Source organism: Hemiscyllium ocellatum, chromosome 36, assembly GCF_020745735.1.
Source record: "Hemiscyllium ocellatum isolate sHemOce1 chromosome 36, sHemOce1.pat.X.cur, whole genome shotgun sequence".
Lineage (NCBI taxonomy): Eukaryota > Metazoa > Chordata > Chondrichthyes > Orectolobiformes > Hemiscylliidae > Hemiscyllium > Hemiscyllium ocellatum.
This window is the reverse complement of record NC_083436.1, coordinates 5,422,228-5,438,585: the sequence shown is the minus strand read 5'-3', so window position 1 is coordinate 5,438,585 and position 16,358 is coordinate 5,422,228. Positions and strand designations below refer to the sequence as shown.

The 16,358-nt window shown below is 46.3% G+C and overlaps 1 protein-coding gene across 3 annotated transcripts in view; it reads right to left on the bottom strand.

The window, feature by feature from the left end:
- Window positions 1–16,358, bottom strand: part of LOC132833349 (transmembrane protein 144-like) — an 82,883-nt gene that overhangs the window by 55,505 nt on the left and 11,020 nt on the right. For all 3 annotated transcript variants that reach the window (XM_060851539.1, XM_060851541.1, XM_060851540.1), the window contains exon 3: window positions 12,353–12,550. In XM_060851539.1, coding sequence (XP_060707522.1) covers window positions 12,353–12,550 — 198 coding nt within the window. The remainder of the gene's footprint in view (window positions 1–12,352; window positions 12,551–16,358) is intronic.

Below are 16,358 nucleotides of genomic sequence, written 5' to 3'. Positions count from 1 at the left end.
GGGAGAGCACGCGAGGGAGGGGGAGAGCACGCGAGGGAGGGGGAGAGCACGCGAGGGAGGGAGACTGCATGAGGGAGGGTGTATGTGTGAGGGAGGATGAATGCGCGAGGGAGGGACAGCGCGCGAGGGAGAGGAAAAGAGAGCGCGCGAGGGACGGGGAAAGCGTGCGCGAGGGAGGGGGAAAACGCGTGGCTGGAGAGCGCGCGAGGGAGGGGGAGAGCGCGCGAGGGAGGGAGACTGCGTTGGGGAGGGTGAGCGCGCGAGGGAGGGTGAGCGCGCAAGGGAGGGTGAACGCGCAAGGGAGGGTGAACGCGCAAGGGAGGGTGAACGCGCAAGGGAGGCAGAGAGCGCAAGGGAGGGAGAGAGCGCAAGGGAGGGAGAGAGCGCAAGGGAGGGAGAGTGCTCGATGGAGGGAGAGAGAGCGCGAGGGAGGGGGCACAAGAGGGAGAGTGCGTGAGGTAGGGAGAATGCGTGAGAGAGGGAGAGAGAGCACAAAAGTGAGTGTGTGCGAGGGAGGGAGAGTGGGCGAGAGAGTGAGAGTGCACGAGGGAGGGATAGAGCAAAAGAGGGAGAGTGCATGAGGGAGGGATAGAGCAAAAGAGGGAGAGTGCTCGAGGGAGGGAGAGTGCTCGAGGAGGGAGAGAGAGCGTAAGGGAGAGAGCATAAGAGGGAGTGTGCGCGAGGGAGGGAAAGAGTGTGAGGGAAGATGAGTGCGCGAGGGACGGAGAGTGCATGAGGTAGGAAGAGTGCGCAAGGGAGGGAGAGAGCACAAGAAGGAAAGTGCGCGAGGGAGGGACAGTGCGCGAGGGAGGGAGAGTGCTCGAGGGAGGGAGAGAGCGACAAGGAGGGGAGGGCGTGAAGGAGGGAGAGTGCTCGAGGGAGGGAGAGAGGACAAGAGGGAGAGTGCGCCAGGGAGGGTGACTGCGCGAGGGAGTGTGACTGCGCGAGGGAGTGTGACAGCGCGAGGGAGTGTGACAGCGCGAGGGAGTGTGACAGCACGAGGGAGTGTGACAGCGCGAGGGAGTGTGACAGCGCGAGGGAGTGTGACTGTGCAAGGGAGGGAGAGAGCACAAGAGGGAGAGTGCTCGGGGGGGGAGCACGAGAGAGTGGGAGAGCGTGAGGAAGGACGAGAGCACAAGGGAGGGAGAGTGCGCGAGGGAGGGTGAGCGTTCGAGGGAGGGGGAGAGCGCGAAGGAGAGGAAAAGAGCACGCGAGGGAGGGGGAGCGCGCGAGGGAGGGAGCACAAGAGGGAGAGTGCGTGAGGCAGGGAGAGTGCGTGAGAGAGGGAGAGCGCACAAAAGGGAGAGTGCGCGAGGGAGGGAGAGTGCGCGAGGGAGGGATAGAGCAAAAGAGGGAGAGTGCGCGAGGGAGGGAGAGTGCTCAAGGGAGGGAGAGAGAGCACGAGGGAGGGAGCACCAGAGGGAAAGTGCGCGAGGGAGGGAGAGTGCTCGAGGGAGGGAGAGGGCTGGAGGGAGAGAGAGCGCGAGGGAAGGAGAGAGGACAAGAGGGAGAGCGCGCGAGGGAGGGGGAGAGCGCGCGAGGGAGGGGAGAGCGCGTGAGGGAGGGGAGAGCACGTGAGGGAGGGGGAGAGCTCAAGAGGAAGAGGGCACGAGGGAGGGAGAGAGCATGAGGGAGGGAGACTGCGTGAGGGAAGGAGAGAGCGCGAGGGGGGGAAGTGCGCGAGGGGGGAGAACGTGCGAGGGAGGGGGAGAGTGCGCGCGAGGGAGGGGGAGAGCGCGCGCGAGGGAGGGGGAGAGCGCGGGCGAGGGAGGGGGAGAGCGCGGGCGAGGGAGGGGGAGATCGCGCGCGACAGAGAGGGAGAGCGCGCGCGAGGGAGAGGAGGAGCGCGCGCGAGGGAGGAGGGAGCACACACGAGGGAGGGGGGAGCACGCGCGAGGGAGGGAGAAAAGCGTGCGAGGGAGGGAGAAAAGCGTGCGAGGGAGGGAGAAGAGTGCGCGAGGGAGGGAGAAGTGCGCATGGATGAAGGAGACTGCGCGAGGGAGGGAGACTGCGTGAGGGAGGGAGACTGCGCGAGGGAGGGAGAAGAGCGCATGAGGGAGGGAGAAGAGTGAGCGAGGGAGGGAGAAGAGCGCATGAGGGAAGGAGACTCCGCGAGGGAGGGAGACTGCGCGAGGGACGGAGACTGAGCGAGGGAGGGAGACTGAGCGAGGGAGGGAGACTGAGCGAGGGAAGGAGACTGAGCGAGGGAGAGAGACTGAGCGAGGGAGAGAGACTGAGTGAGGGAGGGAGACTGAATGAGGGAGGGAGACTGCGGGATGGAGGGAGACTGTGCGTGGAAGGGACAGTGCACGAGGGGGGTAGAGTGCGCGAGATGTGTAGAGAGCGCGAGGGGGAGAATGCGCGAGGGGGGGAGACTGCGCGCAATGGAGGGACAGAGCGTGAGGGAGGGAGAGTGCGCGAAGGAGGGAGAGTGCGCGAAGGAGGGAGACAGAGCACGAGGAAAGGACAGAGCGCGAGGGTTGGAGTGTGTGTGAGGGAGGGTGAATGCGTGAGGGAGGGGGAGAGTGCGCGAGGGAGGCGGAGAGCGCGCGCAAGGGAGGCGGAGAGCGCGCGCAAGGGAGGGGGAGAACGCGCGTGAGGGAGGGGGAGAGCGCGCGAGGGAGGGGGAGACTGCGTGAGGGAGGGAGACTGCGCGAGGGAGGGTGATTGTGCGAGGGAGGGTGATTTTGCGAGGGAGGGTGACGTGCGTTGGAGGGAGACAGTGCGAGGGAGGGAGAGCGCTTGATGAAGGGAGAGAGAGCGCGAGGGAAGGAGCGCAAGAGGGAGACTGCGTGAGAGAGGGAGAGAGCACAAAAGGGAGAGAGCGCGAGCGAGGGAGAGTGTGCGAGAGAGTAAGAGTGCGCGAGGGAGGGATAGAGCAAAAGAGGGAGAGTGTGCAAGGGAGGGAGAGTGCTCGAAGAGGGAGAGAGAGCGCGAGGGAGGGAAAGAGTGTGAGGGAAGAGGAGTGGCGAGGGAGGGAGAGTGCGCGAGGTAGGGAGAGCGCGCAAGGGAGGGAGAGAGCACAAGGAGAGTGCGCGAGGGAGGAAGAGTGCGCGAAGGATGGAGAGTGCTTGAGGGAGGGAGAGAGCGACAAGGAGGGAGTGGGCGTGAAGGAGGGAGAGTGCTCGAGGGAGGGAGAGAGAACAAGAGGGAGAGTGCGCGAGGGAATGTGACTGCGCGAGGGATGGAGACTGTGCGGGGGAGGGAGAGAGCTTGAGGTAGGGAGAGAGTGCGAGAAGGAGAGTGCATGAGGGAGGGAGAGAGCACAACAGGGAGAGTGCGCATGGGAGGGAGTGTGCGCGAGGGAGGGAGGGTGCGCGAGGGAGGGAGGGTGCGCGAGGGAGGGAGAGAGTGCATGAGGGAGGGACAGAGCACAAGACAATACGCGGGGGAGGGAGACCGCGCGTGAGGCAGGGAGAGAGCACGAGAGGGAGAGTGCGCGAGGGAAAGAGAGAGCACAAGAGAGTGCGCGAGGGAGGGGTGAGCGCGAGGGAGGGGTGAGCGCGAGGGAGGGGTGAGCGCGAGGGAGGGCGAGAGCGCGAGGGAGGGCGAGAGTGCATGAGGGAGGGACAGAGCACAAGACAGTACGCGGGGGAGGGAGACCGCGCGTGAGGCAGGGAGAGAGCACGAGAGGGAGAGTGCGCGAGGGAAAGAGAGAGCACAAGAGAGTGCGCGAGGGAGGGGGGAGCGCGAGGGAGGGCGAGAGCGCGAGGGAGGGAGAGAGCGCGAGGGAGGGAGAGTGCACGAGGGAGGGAGAGTGCACGAGGGTGGGAGAGTGCGCGAGGGAGGGACAGCAAACGAGAGGGAGAGTGCTTGAGAGTGTGATAGAGAACGTGAGTGAAAGAGTGCGAGTGAGCGAGAGGGAGTGTGCGAGAGGGAGGGAGAGCGAGTGAAAGAGTGGGAGAGCGAGTGAAAGGGAGGGAGAGCGAGTTAAAGGGAGGGAGAGCAAGCGAGAGGGAGAGAGACAGCAAGAGAGACAGAGAGAGTGAGCGCGCGTAAGCACTGTGGAATGAAAACAGTGGTATAGACAGTGAGAGAGGGGAAGCACTGTGGAGATGAAAGGAGCAGTGGAGAAATGGGAAACGCTAACAGGAAAGGGGGAGTATGACAGTGATCACTGCAGCAGTGGAGAGAATGAGTGAGGCAGTAACTTGCACAGAAAATTGAAAGGAAAACAGGGCAGGTGACTGGTTGCTGCTTGTTGTTCTCCTTTCTAATAAAACTCAAGTTTTTTTTTAAACGAATGGGAAATGAAATTACAATACTGCAAATAGCATGCAAATTAACAAGCTCAAAAGCGACAAAGGTTACCATTTAAATTAATACTTCAAACAGGGTTGAATGTTAAAAAAGATAGTTTTCATCACGGATGGACATCCATGATTTATTGTTTGTAATTCCTGCACAATATGGGAACTTCATGAAATTTCAATTATCTTGGGTGACAATGTTTGCACTAAGTGTCTGGAGCTGCTTGAGTTCAAGCTCAGGATCCCCAAGCTTGAGGGCAGCTGGAGTCACTCAGGAGCATCAGAGAGGATAAGAGTTTCGTACCTAGATTGTGCACTCCAGTTGGTTGCCAACCCTCAGGAAATGAAAGTTCATCTTAGTAAGTGCTTGACCTTCAGGAAGAGGTAGGATGTTTATCAATCTCCAGGGTGTGCACCACTCTGAAACAGATGCTAAACCTTGGATATTGCGAGGAGTGACAGTGGTTTGCAGGAATTCAGTGCAGACCATAACACTATTGGCAAAGTGACCGAACAGATGAGAACAGCAAAGTTGAGAAATTGAACTGTTGTGGAGATTGCAGATAGATAATTTCATAACTGTCACAATGAGTCCTACACTGTGCATTGCTTTGTTTGGTGCCAGAATAAAAGGATGTCACAGAAAGGATGCAGAATATTCTGCAGGAGGAGGGGAACAAGCCAGAAGGTGTTGTACTCATCAGTCCCAGCAGCACAAAAGGGACAGGTTGCACCTCACCTTGCAAGGAGGTCCACTATTGTGGGTGAGGACTGTTAAAAGTACATTCACAGGGGGACTAGCATATGCAAGTAGAAGAGAAGAGTAAGGTGTATAGAGTTAGAATACTAGGCAGTGAGATGGAAGGGAATATTTCTGCTTTGGGTAGAGGTAATAAAGAAAAAATAGTAAGTTATTAGGTAGGTTCACACTGTACATTGGAAGTAATACATGTTACTGTAAGCCTGTGAATGAACGTACAATGTGGCTAAATAGGGTTGGTGAGCTACAGGCATAGATTGCCATGTGGAAATATAATATTGCGGTTGTAACAAAGATGTGCCTAAATGAAGGAAAGGTCTGGGTGCTAAGTATCCCTGGAAACAAGCTGTTCCATAAAGATAGAAAAAGAGGAAACGTGGCAAGGGTGACAGTACTAATTGCGTTGCTGGCAAGAGTATGTGAGTGATATGTCCCAGGGGTGTCAAGGACCAACACTGCCTTAAGAAATCCATGGAGCAAAGAAAGGTTAACTACATTGCTTGGTACAATCTACAGCCCTATAACTCATTGGAAAGATGCAGAATTACAAGAAAATTACAAACATGCACATATTATGAGTAATCATAAGGGGAAACTTTGACTATCCAAATACAGACTGGGGTAGTTACACTGTAAATGGGAGAGTGACAACAGTTTCAAGAGTGCTTTCACCATGTTCCCTGCACAGCTGCAATAATGACTATTTAGATTGCTTACAATACAGGAATTGCTGTGGAAATTAAATTGTAATGGTCATAAATCTGATAAAGTCTTAAGAGCACAAGGGTATAATAACTACTAATGACAGCGAGGGAGAAATATCATTAAAAAGATTAAATCAATGATGCATAATAAATGCAACATCTTTTTAAAAATGAATGATCTCAACACAATTTGTACAGAAGGTCTGGACATGGTGATGATGGCTAAAGAGACAAAATTGCTGGGCATAACACTTACAGAAAAGATGGGAAAGGCAAAGTAGAGGCAAAGCAACTTTATCCATTAAAGATGACAGACTGGTGGCAAAATAAGATGTAACAGATATAGAAAGACATGAAAATTCATTTAAAAGCTAAGAAAAAGTTTCATCACTCTAATAGGAGCACACAATAGACATGATTAGATTAGATTCCAGACAGTGTGGAAACAGGCCATTTGGCCCAACAAGTCCATACCGATCCTCCGAAGAGGGTGCTCCGGTTTCCTCGCACAATCCAAAGATGTGCAGGTTAGGTGAATTGACTCAATTGCCCATGGTGTAGGTTATTACTCAGGGGAAAATATAAGGTAGGGGAATGGGTCTATGTGGGTTACTCTTCAGAGGGTTGGTGTGGACTTGTTGGTCCGAAGGGCCTGTTTCCACACTGTAGGGTTTCTAATTCTAATTTCCCACTGACTAATGCACCCAACATTATGGGCAATTTAGTACGGCCAATTCACCTGACCTGCATATCTTTGGACTGTGGGACGAAATCTGAGCACCCTGAGGAAACCCATGCTGACACGGGGAATGTGCAAACAGACAGTCACTCGAGGTTGGAATTGAACCCGGGTCCCTGGCGCTATGAGGCAGCAGTGCTAACCACTGAGCCACCATGTCACCCTGTAGGGAATCATCTAGGGAACTGGAGATAGAAAATAATAAGAATAATCATAAGAGACAGGAAGAAATGGTGAAAGGACAAACAGTATTTAAGGTTTTACTGCATATATAGGACTGTTCACCCAGTACATCGGAATTCTAAGAAGGATGACTAGTGGACTGTGCAACAATATTAAACCAGAAATTGTTGAGAGTGAGAACCAGTTCAGCCAATGAAATGAGTGTGTCAGTGGAAGGGTACTGGTTGGGTCAATGTGAGAGGAAGAGACGGAGAACTTGGAGGCCTTAGTCATGATGGATGGAAGTGTACAGGGACTGGATATCCATGATGAAGGTGAGGCATTGGGAGCCAGGGAAACAAAAGTCCTGGAGGTGGTGGAGGGTATGGGTGGTGTACCGAACATAGGTGGGGAGTTCCTGGATCAAGAGGGACAGGACGGTGCCAAGTTATGCAGAGAATCCTCTCACTTGCAGGTTCGTAGGCAGCAATGACCACTGTGGAACTTTTACTGTGTAACAATAATTGCAGTCTCACTCAGCAGGCTTCTGTTCCTCTTGCCACCACCGCCTACACAGGCAGTTGTTATTGAAAAGTCATGACAATTTAACGTCCCAATGGTGTCATAGAGTGGAGTAAAGTTTAGGGAGTCACAAAGATTTCAGGTCCTGTTGCCTGTCTTTTCCGTTAACTACTCTGTTTTGCAATGTGGGTAGGTACGAATTATAAAGTTGGATATACCATAGTTAAAAATTCTTTGCTGTACCTTGCTTGAGATGTAGATTTTCTTCTGGAACATTCCTTAGAGTGTCTGAGGCTTTTATAGAGGTTTATAAAATCATGAGGGGCATGGATAGGATAAACAGACAAAGTCGTTTGCCTGGGGTGGGTGAATTCAGAATGGGAGGGTATAGGTTTTGGGTGAGAGGGGAAAGATATAAAAGAGACTTAAGGAAGATCCTCAGACAGAGGATGGAATGTGTATGTAATGAGCTGCCAGAGGAAGTGGTGGAGGCTAGTACAGTTGCAAGCTTTAAAAGGCATCTGGATGGTTATATGAATAGGAAGTGTTTAAGAGGGATATGGGCCAGGTGCCGGCAGTTGGGACTAGATTGGGTTGGAATATCTGGTCGGCATGGACAAGTTGGACCAAAGGGTCTGTTTCTGTGTTGTACATCTCTATGACTCTACAACAAATAGGAGAAGCAAAAGCAGGAGATCATCTGAGTAGCAGTGAACAGAATATTGTACAATTAGGCAAAGTGAGGTGCAATAGTATGGAAAGGAACACATTATGATTTTGGTGGAACTAAGGAAGATAAGCTGGGAGCAAATGTGACAGATAAAGAACCAGAAAAATACTGAGAAATCTCTAAAAGTGTAAAGAGTTCAAGGGATGTGCTTTCCAATGGAAGACAAAAAGCAGCAAACTAATTATGGTGAATGTGAATAAAGACCAAGAAAAAAACAAAGAAAAACACATTATTTATAGTTAAGATTAAAGGATTCTATATGGTGTACTGACACACAGTGTTAAGGAGTTTGTTTCAGAATTTTGAAGCAGCAATATAAAAGGGAGAGCTAACATTGGATGGTGTGTGACTTGGGAGGGCACTCGCATTCCTTTGAACAGGTTGCTCTTGGTCTTCTAGGTGATAGACGTCATCAATTTAGAAGATGCTTTTGAAGGAGATTTGGTTGTTGCAATGCACTTGCAGATGGCTTGCACTGGTGATCGAGTGGGTGCTTTATCTAAAGTAGTGGCAACCTTCATTCAGGTACTTGTTCAGTATCCCATCACACTTCTGATTTGTCTCTGATACATTGTACAGACTTTAGGGACACGGGTGGTGAATGACTCACCACAGAATATCCAAACTTTGCTCTTACAGCCAGAATATTTATATAGCTGCTCCAATTGCATTTCTGGATAACCAACCACAGGACGTCGATTTTGGGATAGTCAGAGATGGCAATACATTTGAACATCATGGGGAGATGGCCAGCTTCTCTTTTGAGGTAGGTAGTTATTGTTGGGCACTTGGATGATGCAAATCCCCTTATCCCAAGTCTGAGTTTTGCCCAGAAATTGCTGCATATGGGCATTGACTGTTTCAGTATTTGAAAAACTGTGAATGAGACTGAACGCTGCAATAACCTATGAAAACCTCCACTTCTGAGTTAAGGTGGAGGGAAGTTTGTTGAAGAATCAGCTGATAATAACTGAGTCTGTTGTTGGAGAATCACTCAATAATCTGTAAAAATTACCAGGAGATGTAGAAAATCCCTCACGAAGCTAAACTTTAATTTGCAAAAACTGTGGCAATCAGCTAATGGCTTCCTGATTGCCCACCAAGCCTTTGTCTCACTGCAGTTTATACAGTTATTGTTCCCGCGCTTATCGGATACATTAGCATAACCAATCATACTGGCTTGCTTTGTCTTTCTAATCATCGTCTGCCACACTGGTTCCCTATATTACAACACCATCATCTTCACCATTAGCTCATCTACCAGAGATTTAACTAGCCTATCACAGTGCACTAACATTATCTGCTACTGGAGCCCTGTAATATGATCCCGGGCATGTATTACGATACTAAGTTAACTACATAACGACCAGAGTAACTTCCGAAGTCTAGGACTCAACAAAGTAAACTCTACGTCTCCCTCACTTTTGGTAGTCTGCATTGTCCTTAACGGGCATTGCATGCAAATTAATTAAATGGAATGCATGGGTAATTTACTGGTAGTGATTAATAAATTTTTTAAAAATGTGAATGATTTGCTGATGGGATAAGAATGTTCAGATGTGTAAAAGAGTACTCTAAATTTAAAAAACACAAAGAATAATTTAAAATGGCAACATACTTAACCAAATGCTGCCTTGATTTCAAGATTAGTTATTCTCCTGTTACATCGTCTACTTATCTCTTTTGGCCATGCTTGGAGTAGTGATGGACTAAGATCCAAAGTTAAATGGTCCTGACAAAATCCAAACCAAGAAATGCTGAGCAAAATTAGTTTTTGCCTGATGACACTATTAATGACACTTTCCGATAATTTGCTCATGTTTGCAAATGGACTGATAGGGTAGTCCCGCTTTTTGTGGAAAAAACACTCCATCGCAATTTTCCAGGTAAATAAAATGATCAAGATGACAAACGGGATACTGTCCTTTATCCACCGAGATATGCATCAGGGAACAGAGGGTGGTGGTGGAGGATTGTTTTTGGCATTGGAGTATTCTGCAGAGATCGCAGTTGGGTCCACTGTTATTTCTCATTTATATAAACCACTTGGATAAGAATTTTGGAGGCATGGTTAATAAATTTGTGGATGACACCAAAATTGATGGTATAGGTGACAGTGAAGAACGTTACCTAAGGTTACAAAGGGATCTTGATCAATTGGGCCAATGGGCTGAGGAGTGGTAGATGGAGTTTAATTTGGATAAATTCAAGGTATTGTTCATTTTAGCAAAATACAAGGACAATAATTACACAGTTAATGGTAAGGTCTTGGGGGGTGTTGTCGAACAGAGAGACCTAGGGACTCAGGTACATAGTTCTTTGAAAGTTGTGTTGCACGCAGACAGGGTGGTTAAGAAGGCGTTTAACAGCTTGACTTCATTGCACAGACAGTTGAGTATGGGAGTTGTGACATCATGTTGAGGTTGTACAGGACATTGGTGAGGCCTCTTCTGGAGTATGGTGTGCAGTTCTGATTGCCCTGTTAGAGGGAGGATATTATTAAGCTGGAAAGGGCTCAGAAAACATTTACCAGGTTGATGTAAAGAGAGGGCAAACAGCCAGGAGGGGACATAAGAAGTTGTTTGTGGATAGGATTAAGGAAAAAACCTCAGGCCTTATATAGGTATATTAGGATTAAAAGAATGATTAGAGTAATATTAGGGCCAATCAAAGATAGCAATAAAAAGTTGTGTGTAGAATCTGAGGACATAGGGGAAGCGCTTAATTAAAACTTTTCGTCAGTATTCACATTGGAAATGGGCAATGTTAGTAAGAATACGGAGATACAGGCAGGAACGACCTGTCTGCAACAGTAGTAGACTCACATTAAGGCCATTTAAATGGGCACTGGACATACATATGGATAATAATGGAACAGTGTAGGTTAGATGGGCCTCAGATTAATTTTACAGGTTGGCGCAACATCGAGGACTGAAAGGCCTGTACTGCGCTGTAATATTCTATGTTGCCGGGGTTAGAGGGTCTGAGTTATAAGGAAAGGCTGTGGAGGCTGGGATGCTTTTTTCACTGGAGTGTAGGAGACGGAGATTTATAAAATCATGAGGGTCATAGATGAGGTGAATACAAAGGTCTTTTCCCTAGGTTGGGGGATGTGAAAACTAGTGGGCATATTTTTAAAGTGAGAGGAGAAAAATTTAGAAGGGACCTGAGTGGCAATGTTTTCATACAGATGGCAGTTCATATATGGAATGGACTGCCAGAGGAAGTAGTAGGTGCAGATACAACATATAAAAAGCATTTGGACAAGTACATGAATAGGAAAGATTTAGCTGCAAATAAGTTAATTGCAGGCAAGCGGGACCAGCTTTCTTTGGTCGGCATGGAGAAGTTGAACCCAAGAGTTTGTTTCAGTGCTATTGACTCCACAACAAAATAAAATACCAGATGATCCACAAAACTACTGCAAGAGAAATTTCTGGCGAAGTGGCAATGTCACTCGACCAGTAATTCAGAACCCTCAATTAATTCCCAAACCCTTGGGAACAGAATCTCATGTTAGCAGATTCTGAAATTTCAATTTAATAAAATCTAGAATTAAAAACTGGTCTAATGGCAACAATGAGAACAAATGCATGGAATGGTATAGCATAATATGGAGAAGCTGACAACTGATTTTAAGATGGAAGATTGATTTGATTTGAATTAATTTATCACCGTTATATGTGCCAAGATACAATGAAAAGTGTTGTCTTACATGGTTTACTATACAAGTGCATCACTGTAACAGAACAGAGTGCAGGATTCAATGTTACAGTTGCTGAGATGGCACAAAGAGAGATCAAAATTAACATTTAAGAAATCCATTCAAAATCTGATAACAGCAAGGTCGAAGCTGTTCTTGAATCTGTTCACAGATTCTAGATTCTGTATAGAAACTTTGAGTGGCAAATGTGGTCTTTCTCATTTTTATTCATTCTGGGGACATGAATGTAACAGGCAAGGTCAAGATTTATAAGTTGTCGGTGAACTATCACCATCCTGTAGCAGTTAACCTTGTGGTTTACAGTCACCCATAGAGCTGTTAGACAATGGAACTGGTGTATGACTTGGGAGCAGCACCACCTGTAAGTTCCCCTCCATTTGTCTGCAAAGCACAAAGCAAGCATGGAAGAATCAACACACTTCTCTTAGTTTTGATTTCCTTAATCCTGTCAATGGTAATACACCAAAGGGAAAAAAAACAAATGCAAAAACAGATAAGAGACAGGACATGCTGTACATCTCTATGACTCTAAGATGAAGACAGTCATCTTTTATGAATTACCAAATGCAATGGAAAATTAATAAGTTATTTAAAATGCATTTAAAACCAAGTTACAAAATGTCTATATTACCACTGGGAGGAGTGGGTGCTTTGTGCTTTCAGATTTTCTTTTCCACCTAATTGATCAAACATTTAGCAAAATTGTGTAGGTGGCATGCCTGTTTAGTTCATAAAAATTTTCATGAAAACAGCATAGTTACCATCACCGGTATCAAATTTCTTCACAGGAACAAAATTACTTCCAAAGAACACAACTGCAACAGCACAGGCAATGAATCCAAGTGCCAAATGACTTTCATTCTTCCCAGATGCTTGTCTTGCACTGGAATCCTTTCCCACGACAACTGTGGATTGATCCCATGGAAGAACAGCTGTGATATTGGGTGCTTTCCAATCATCTGAAAGAAATTGTAAATTTTATAGGATGATGAAACATATGCAATACATCATTCACTTTATACTCTGCAAGGCAATGGGAAGTGGACATCTAATGTTTGCTATGTGATTATTGTAACTGGCACATTTCAAAGTGCAACCAGACTTTAGAGGTAGGTTAAAAAAAATCAAAACTATAACGCTAGTTTAACTGCAAATATCTTTCATTCTAAAAAAGTGCTAGTCTACACTGAGCCTTTCTCCACCCTACTACCTAGCTTTGCCCATGATGCCAGGTCAATTGCTGATTTACCCTGATGTTTCCTAGCCACCTCACACATCTAAAAGAAGCTATTTCTTTAAATTGCATTATCACATTTTTTTCACAATAGAAAATAGGGAATCTGGGTTCAAACCACTTTGTGCCAGTATTCAAAACTGACTTTCAGGTCTGATAGCAAATACAAAGTTACCTCTGTCCAATTAGTCTCAAGATGCAATTCCTGCTGCATATACCATCAAAATTATTTTGCAATACCAGCACTGCTCCTTTTCCTTTTTAAATAAAGAGGAGGATTATCTTGGGGAAAAAAATTAAACAAATTCAACATGTAATTTCAAGAGTCACATTACTTTAAATGGAATTTCAAACATGAAACAGGGAATATCAAACAATAGTCAGCACTTACTTGCAACCAGGTGAAGCTTAATATCCTAAAGTTATGCCATACAGGAAATCAGACAGATTCAGAACAGTACTGAGGGACTGTTTCACTTAACAGGTGAGACCTCAAGCTCGTGAATATTCAAAATTCCATTACACTTTTTGCAGTAAAATTGGAGAGTTCTGCTAACACCCTGATTGTGAAGTCTTACCATGCAAAAATTGACTGACATGTTTCCTACATTCTGACATGCGCTGCCTGTGGGAGTGGCAGAGTCAGAATCATTGTTGACCTTTAAGCGGCAATTGGATAGGTACATGGATAGGTGCTTAATCTAGGACAAATGTTCGGCACAACATCGTGGGCTGAAGGGCCTGTTCTGTGCTGTATTGTTCTATGTTCTATGTTCTATCACAAAAATGAGAAGAGCTTCAATATTTGGTGAGGGCTGTGTTCTCAGAGAAATGGGGAAGAAGTGTAAATATAAAACATGGAAACAGTTTTTAACTGTGGCAGGATGATGTAGGAACTGGGGAGGTGGGGAATGATGGCTATGTAGTGGCAAGGGGAATATTTGGATTGTTCAGCAAAACAGTAGTCAGGATGGGCATTAAGAAAGTTACTCAACATTTCAAAAGTACTTCATTGATTGTGAAATGCACTCTCTGGGATTGGTTGTGAAAAACAAGTTTGTTTTTCTTCAACTTAAAGGGATTAAGCTCTCAATTTTATTAGTCTTTCAGTAGCAACTGAGAACATTTTAGAAAGTACTAATCTTTTATCCTTTCCAGAGTATGTGGAATTTGCTGGCTCTGTCAGCATTTATTACCTATCCTCCACTGCCCGGAGGTGGTGACGGTGAGTCACCATTTTGAACTACTGCAGTCCATGTGGTGCAGGTAAATCCACAGTGCTTTTAAGATGAAAACTCCAGGTGTTTGGTTAGAAGTAAATAGTTGGGATGCAGTTTCGAAATAACTGGTCAGTTAATGTTGACAGATGGCTATGCACATAGAACTAACTTATTAAATGTAGGGTGACCATGCAGTGGATCAATGAAAAGCCCCAGCAGGCTGGTGTGAATAAAAGATTGAAGACTGTAGTTAGGTGACAAAATGATAACATACACAATTCATCCCACAAGCCTCATGGTGTATTTCACTCGTCTAATACAACTTTGCTTCATTCCAATTATATTTCCTGTTATGAACAATATCAATTTTCTAACGATGATTTTGCTTTAAAAAGACTCTGAAAGAACTCTACTTAAAATTTCAATCCTTCCAAGTTTTGTAACTACATATGGTACATTGAACTTACTGCCAGATGATCCTCAGATTGGAAAAATTAAATATCACCTAAATAAAAGGGACCTTACTCCAGCCTCGGGCGACTGTCTGTGTGAAGTTTGCTCATTCTCCCTATGTCTGCGTGGATTTCCTCCGGGTGCTCCTGTTTCCTTTCACGATCTAAAGATGTGCAGGTCAGGTGAATTGGCCATGATAAATTGCCCATAGTGTTAGGTGCATCAGTCAGAGGAAAGTGGGCCTGGGTGGGTTCCTCTTTGGAGAGTTGGTATGGACTGGTTGGGCCAAAGGGCATGTTTCCACACAATAGGGAATCTAATCTACTGTTGGAAAAATTGTATTCTCCATTTCAGAGAATAAAAACTATTTAATAAAAGAAAATTCAAAATTATTTATTGATAAATATACCAAGCTTTGGTAAGTTTGAATGACCAAATTTTAAACACAATAGAACGACAACTTTGAGTAACATCAGATATGTTTATAGAATATGTGCCAATTGGTAGATTTTGCAGGTATAGACACAGAGTCCTATTCATTCAAAGCATAAACCTGCAATTCCGATTATAGAAAATATTGGAATAGAGTAGAATCCCTGGAGTTTGGAACAGGCCCTTTGGCCCAACTAATCCACACTGACTCTCTGAAGAGTATCCCACCTAAACCCATTCCCCTACCATATTACTCTATATATAACCCTAACTAATGCACCTAACCCACACTTCCTTGAACACTACGAGCAATTTAACATGGCCAATTCACCTGATCTATACATCTTTGGACTGTGGGAGGAAACCGGAGTACCCGGAGGAAACCCATGCAGACACGAGGAGAATGTGCAAACTCCATACAGACAGTCATCTGAAGCTGGAATTGAAACTAGGTCCCTGTAAGGCAGCAGGGCTAACCACTGTCCCACCGTGCAATAATTACCGAAATGACTGCAATACATTACCGGATCAATGAGAAATCCTGAGAATACTGCTTTTCAATCTCCTTCCTAACTCTCTGAAATCTGCTTTCAGGACCTCAAACCAGCTCCCACTTCCCTTCCTACCCAAGTCATTGGTACAGAAATGGACCACAGCCTCTAGACATTCATTTTTCCAGAGAAGAATATCCTGCAGGGATTGCGACATTTTTGATCCTGGCACCAGAGAAGCAACACATCATCCTGGAATAATGTTTACAGATGCAGAAATGTGGAGTCACTGACTTGACTCTGTTTGACTCCATTCAGGAACCACCACCTTCACCAATTTTCAAAGCAGAAATCCAATTTGAGCAAGGTTCTCTTGGATTGCCTGATGGTGACCCATTTCTTATCTATTTGTGATCTGACCATCTCTCTAAACATTCTATTCATGTAGTCATCTGCTTCACGGATGCACTATGAGTCAAGCCATTGCTCAAGTTCTGAAAGTTAGAGGTTTCTTGCTGCTCATATGTTCAAGTCAGACACATGGTCTGCCCATGACTTCCCATTTTCCGCAAACTATACATTTCATTTGGTCAAGCTGTCCTGTCATATTTTACTAATGTCATTTTGTACTATTACAATCAGAATAGCTCAGCCATTAATCACCAACAAGCTCCATTCCCTACACCAAAGCATGAGTTAAACACTGGACAGTGAAGTAAATAAAAAGGGCAAAAGAAACATTCTCCCAAACTCATTCTGTATTCCACTTGCAAGCTACACCTGTACGAATATTCTTGGGAGCTACATTGCAAGAACACCAGACCAAATTAATTTACTGAATTAACAATTAAGCTACTTTCCAGCAGATGTTGTTTATCCTACCAAAGGCTGGAAGAAACTTGCTTCATTTTCAGACTTCTTATCACAGTTTAACAAA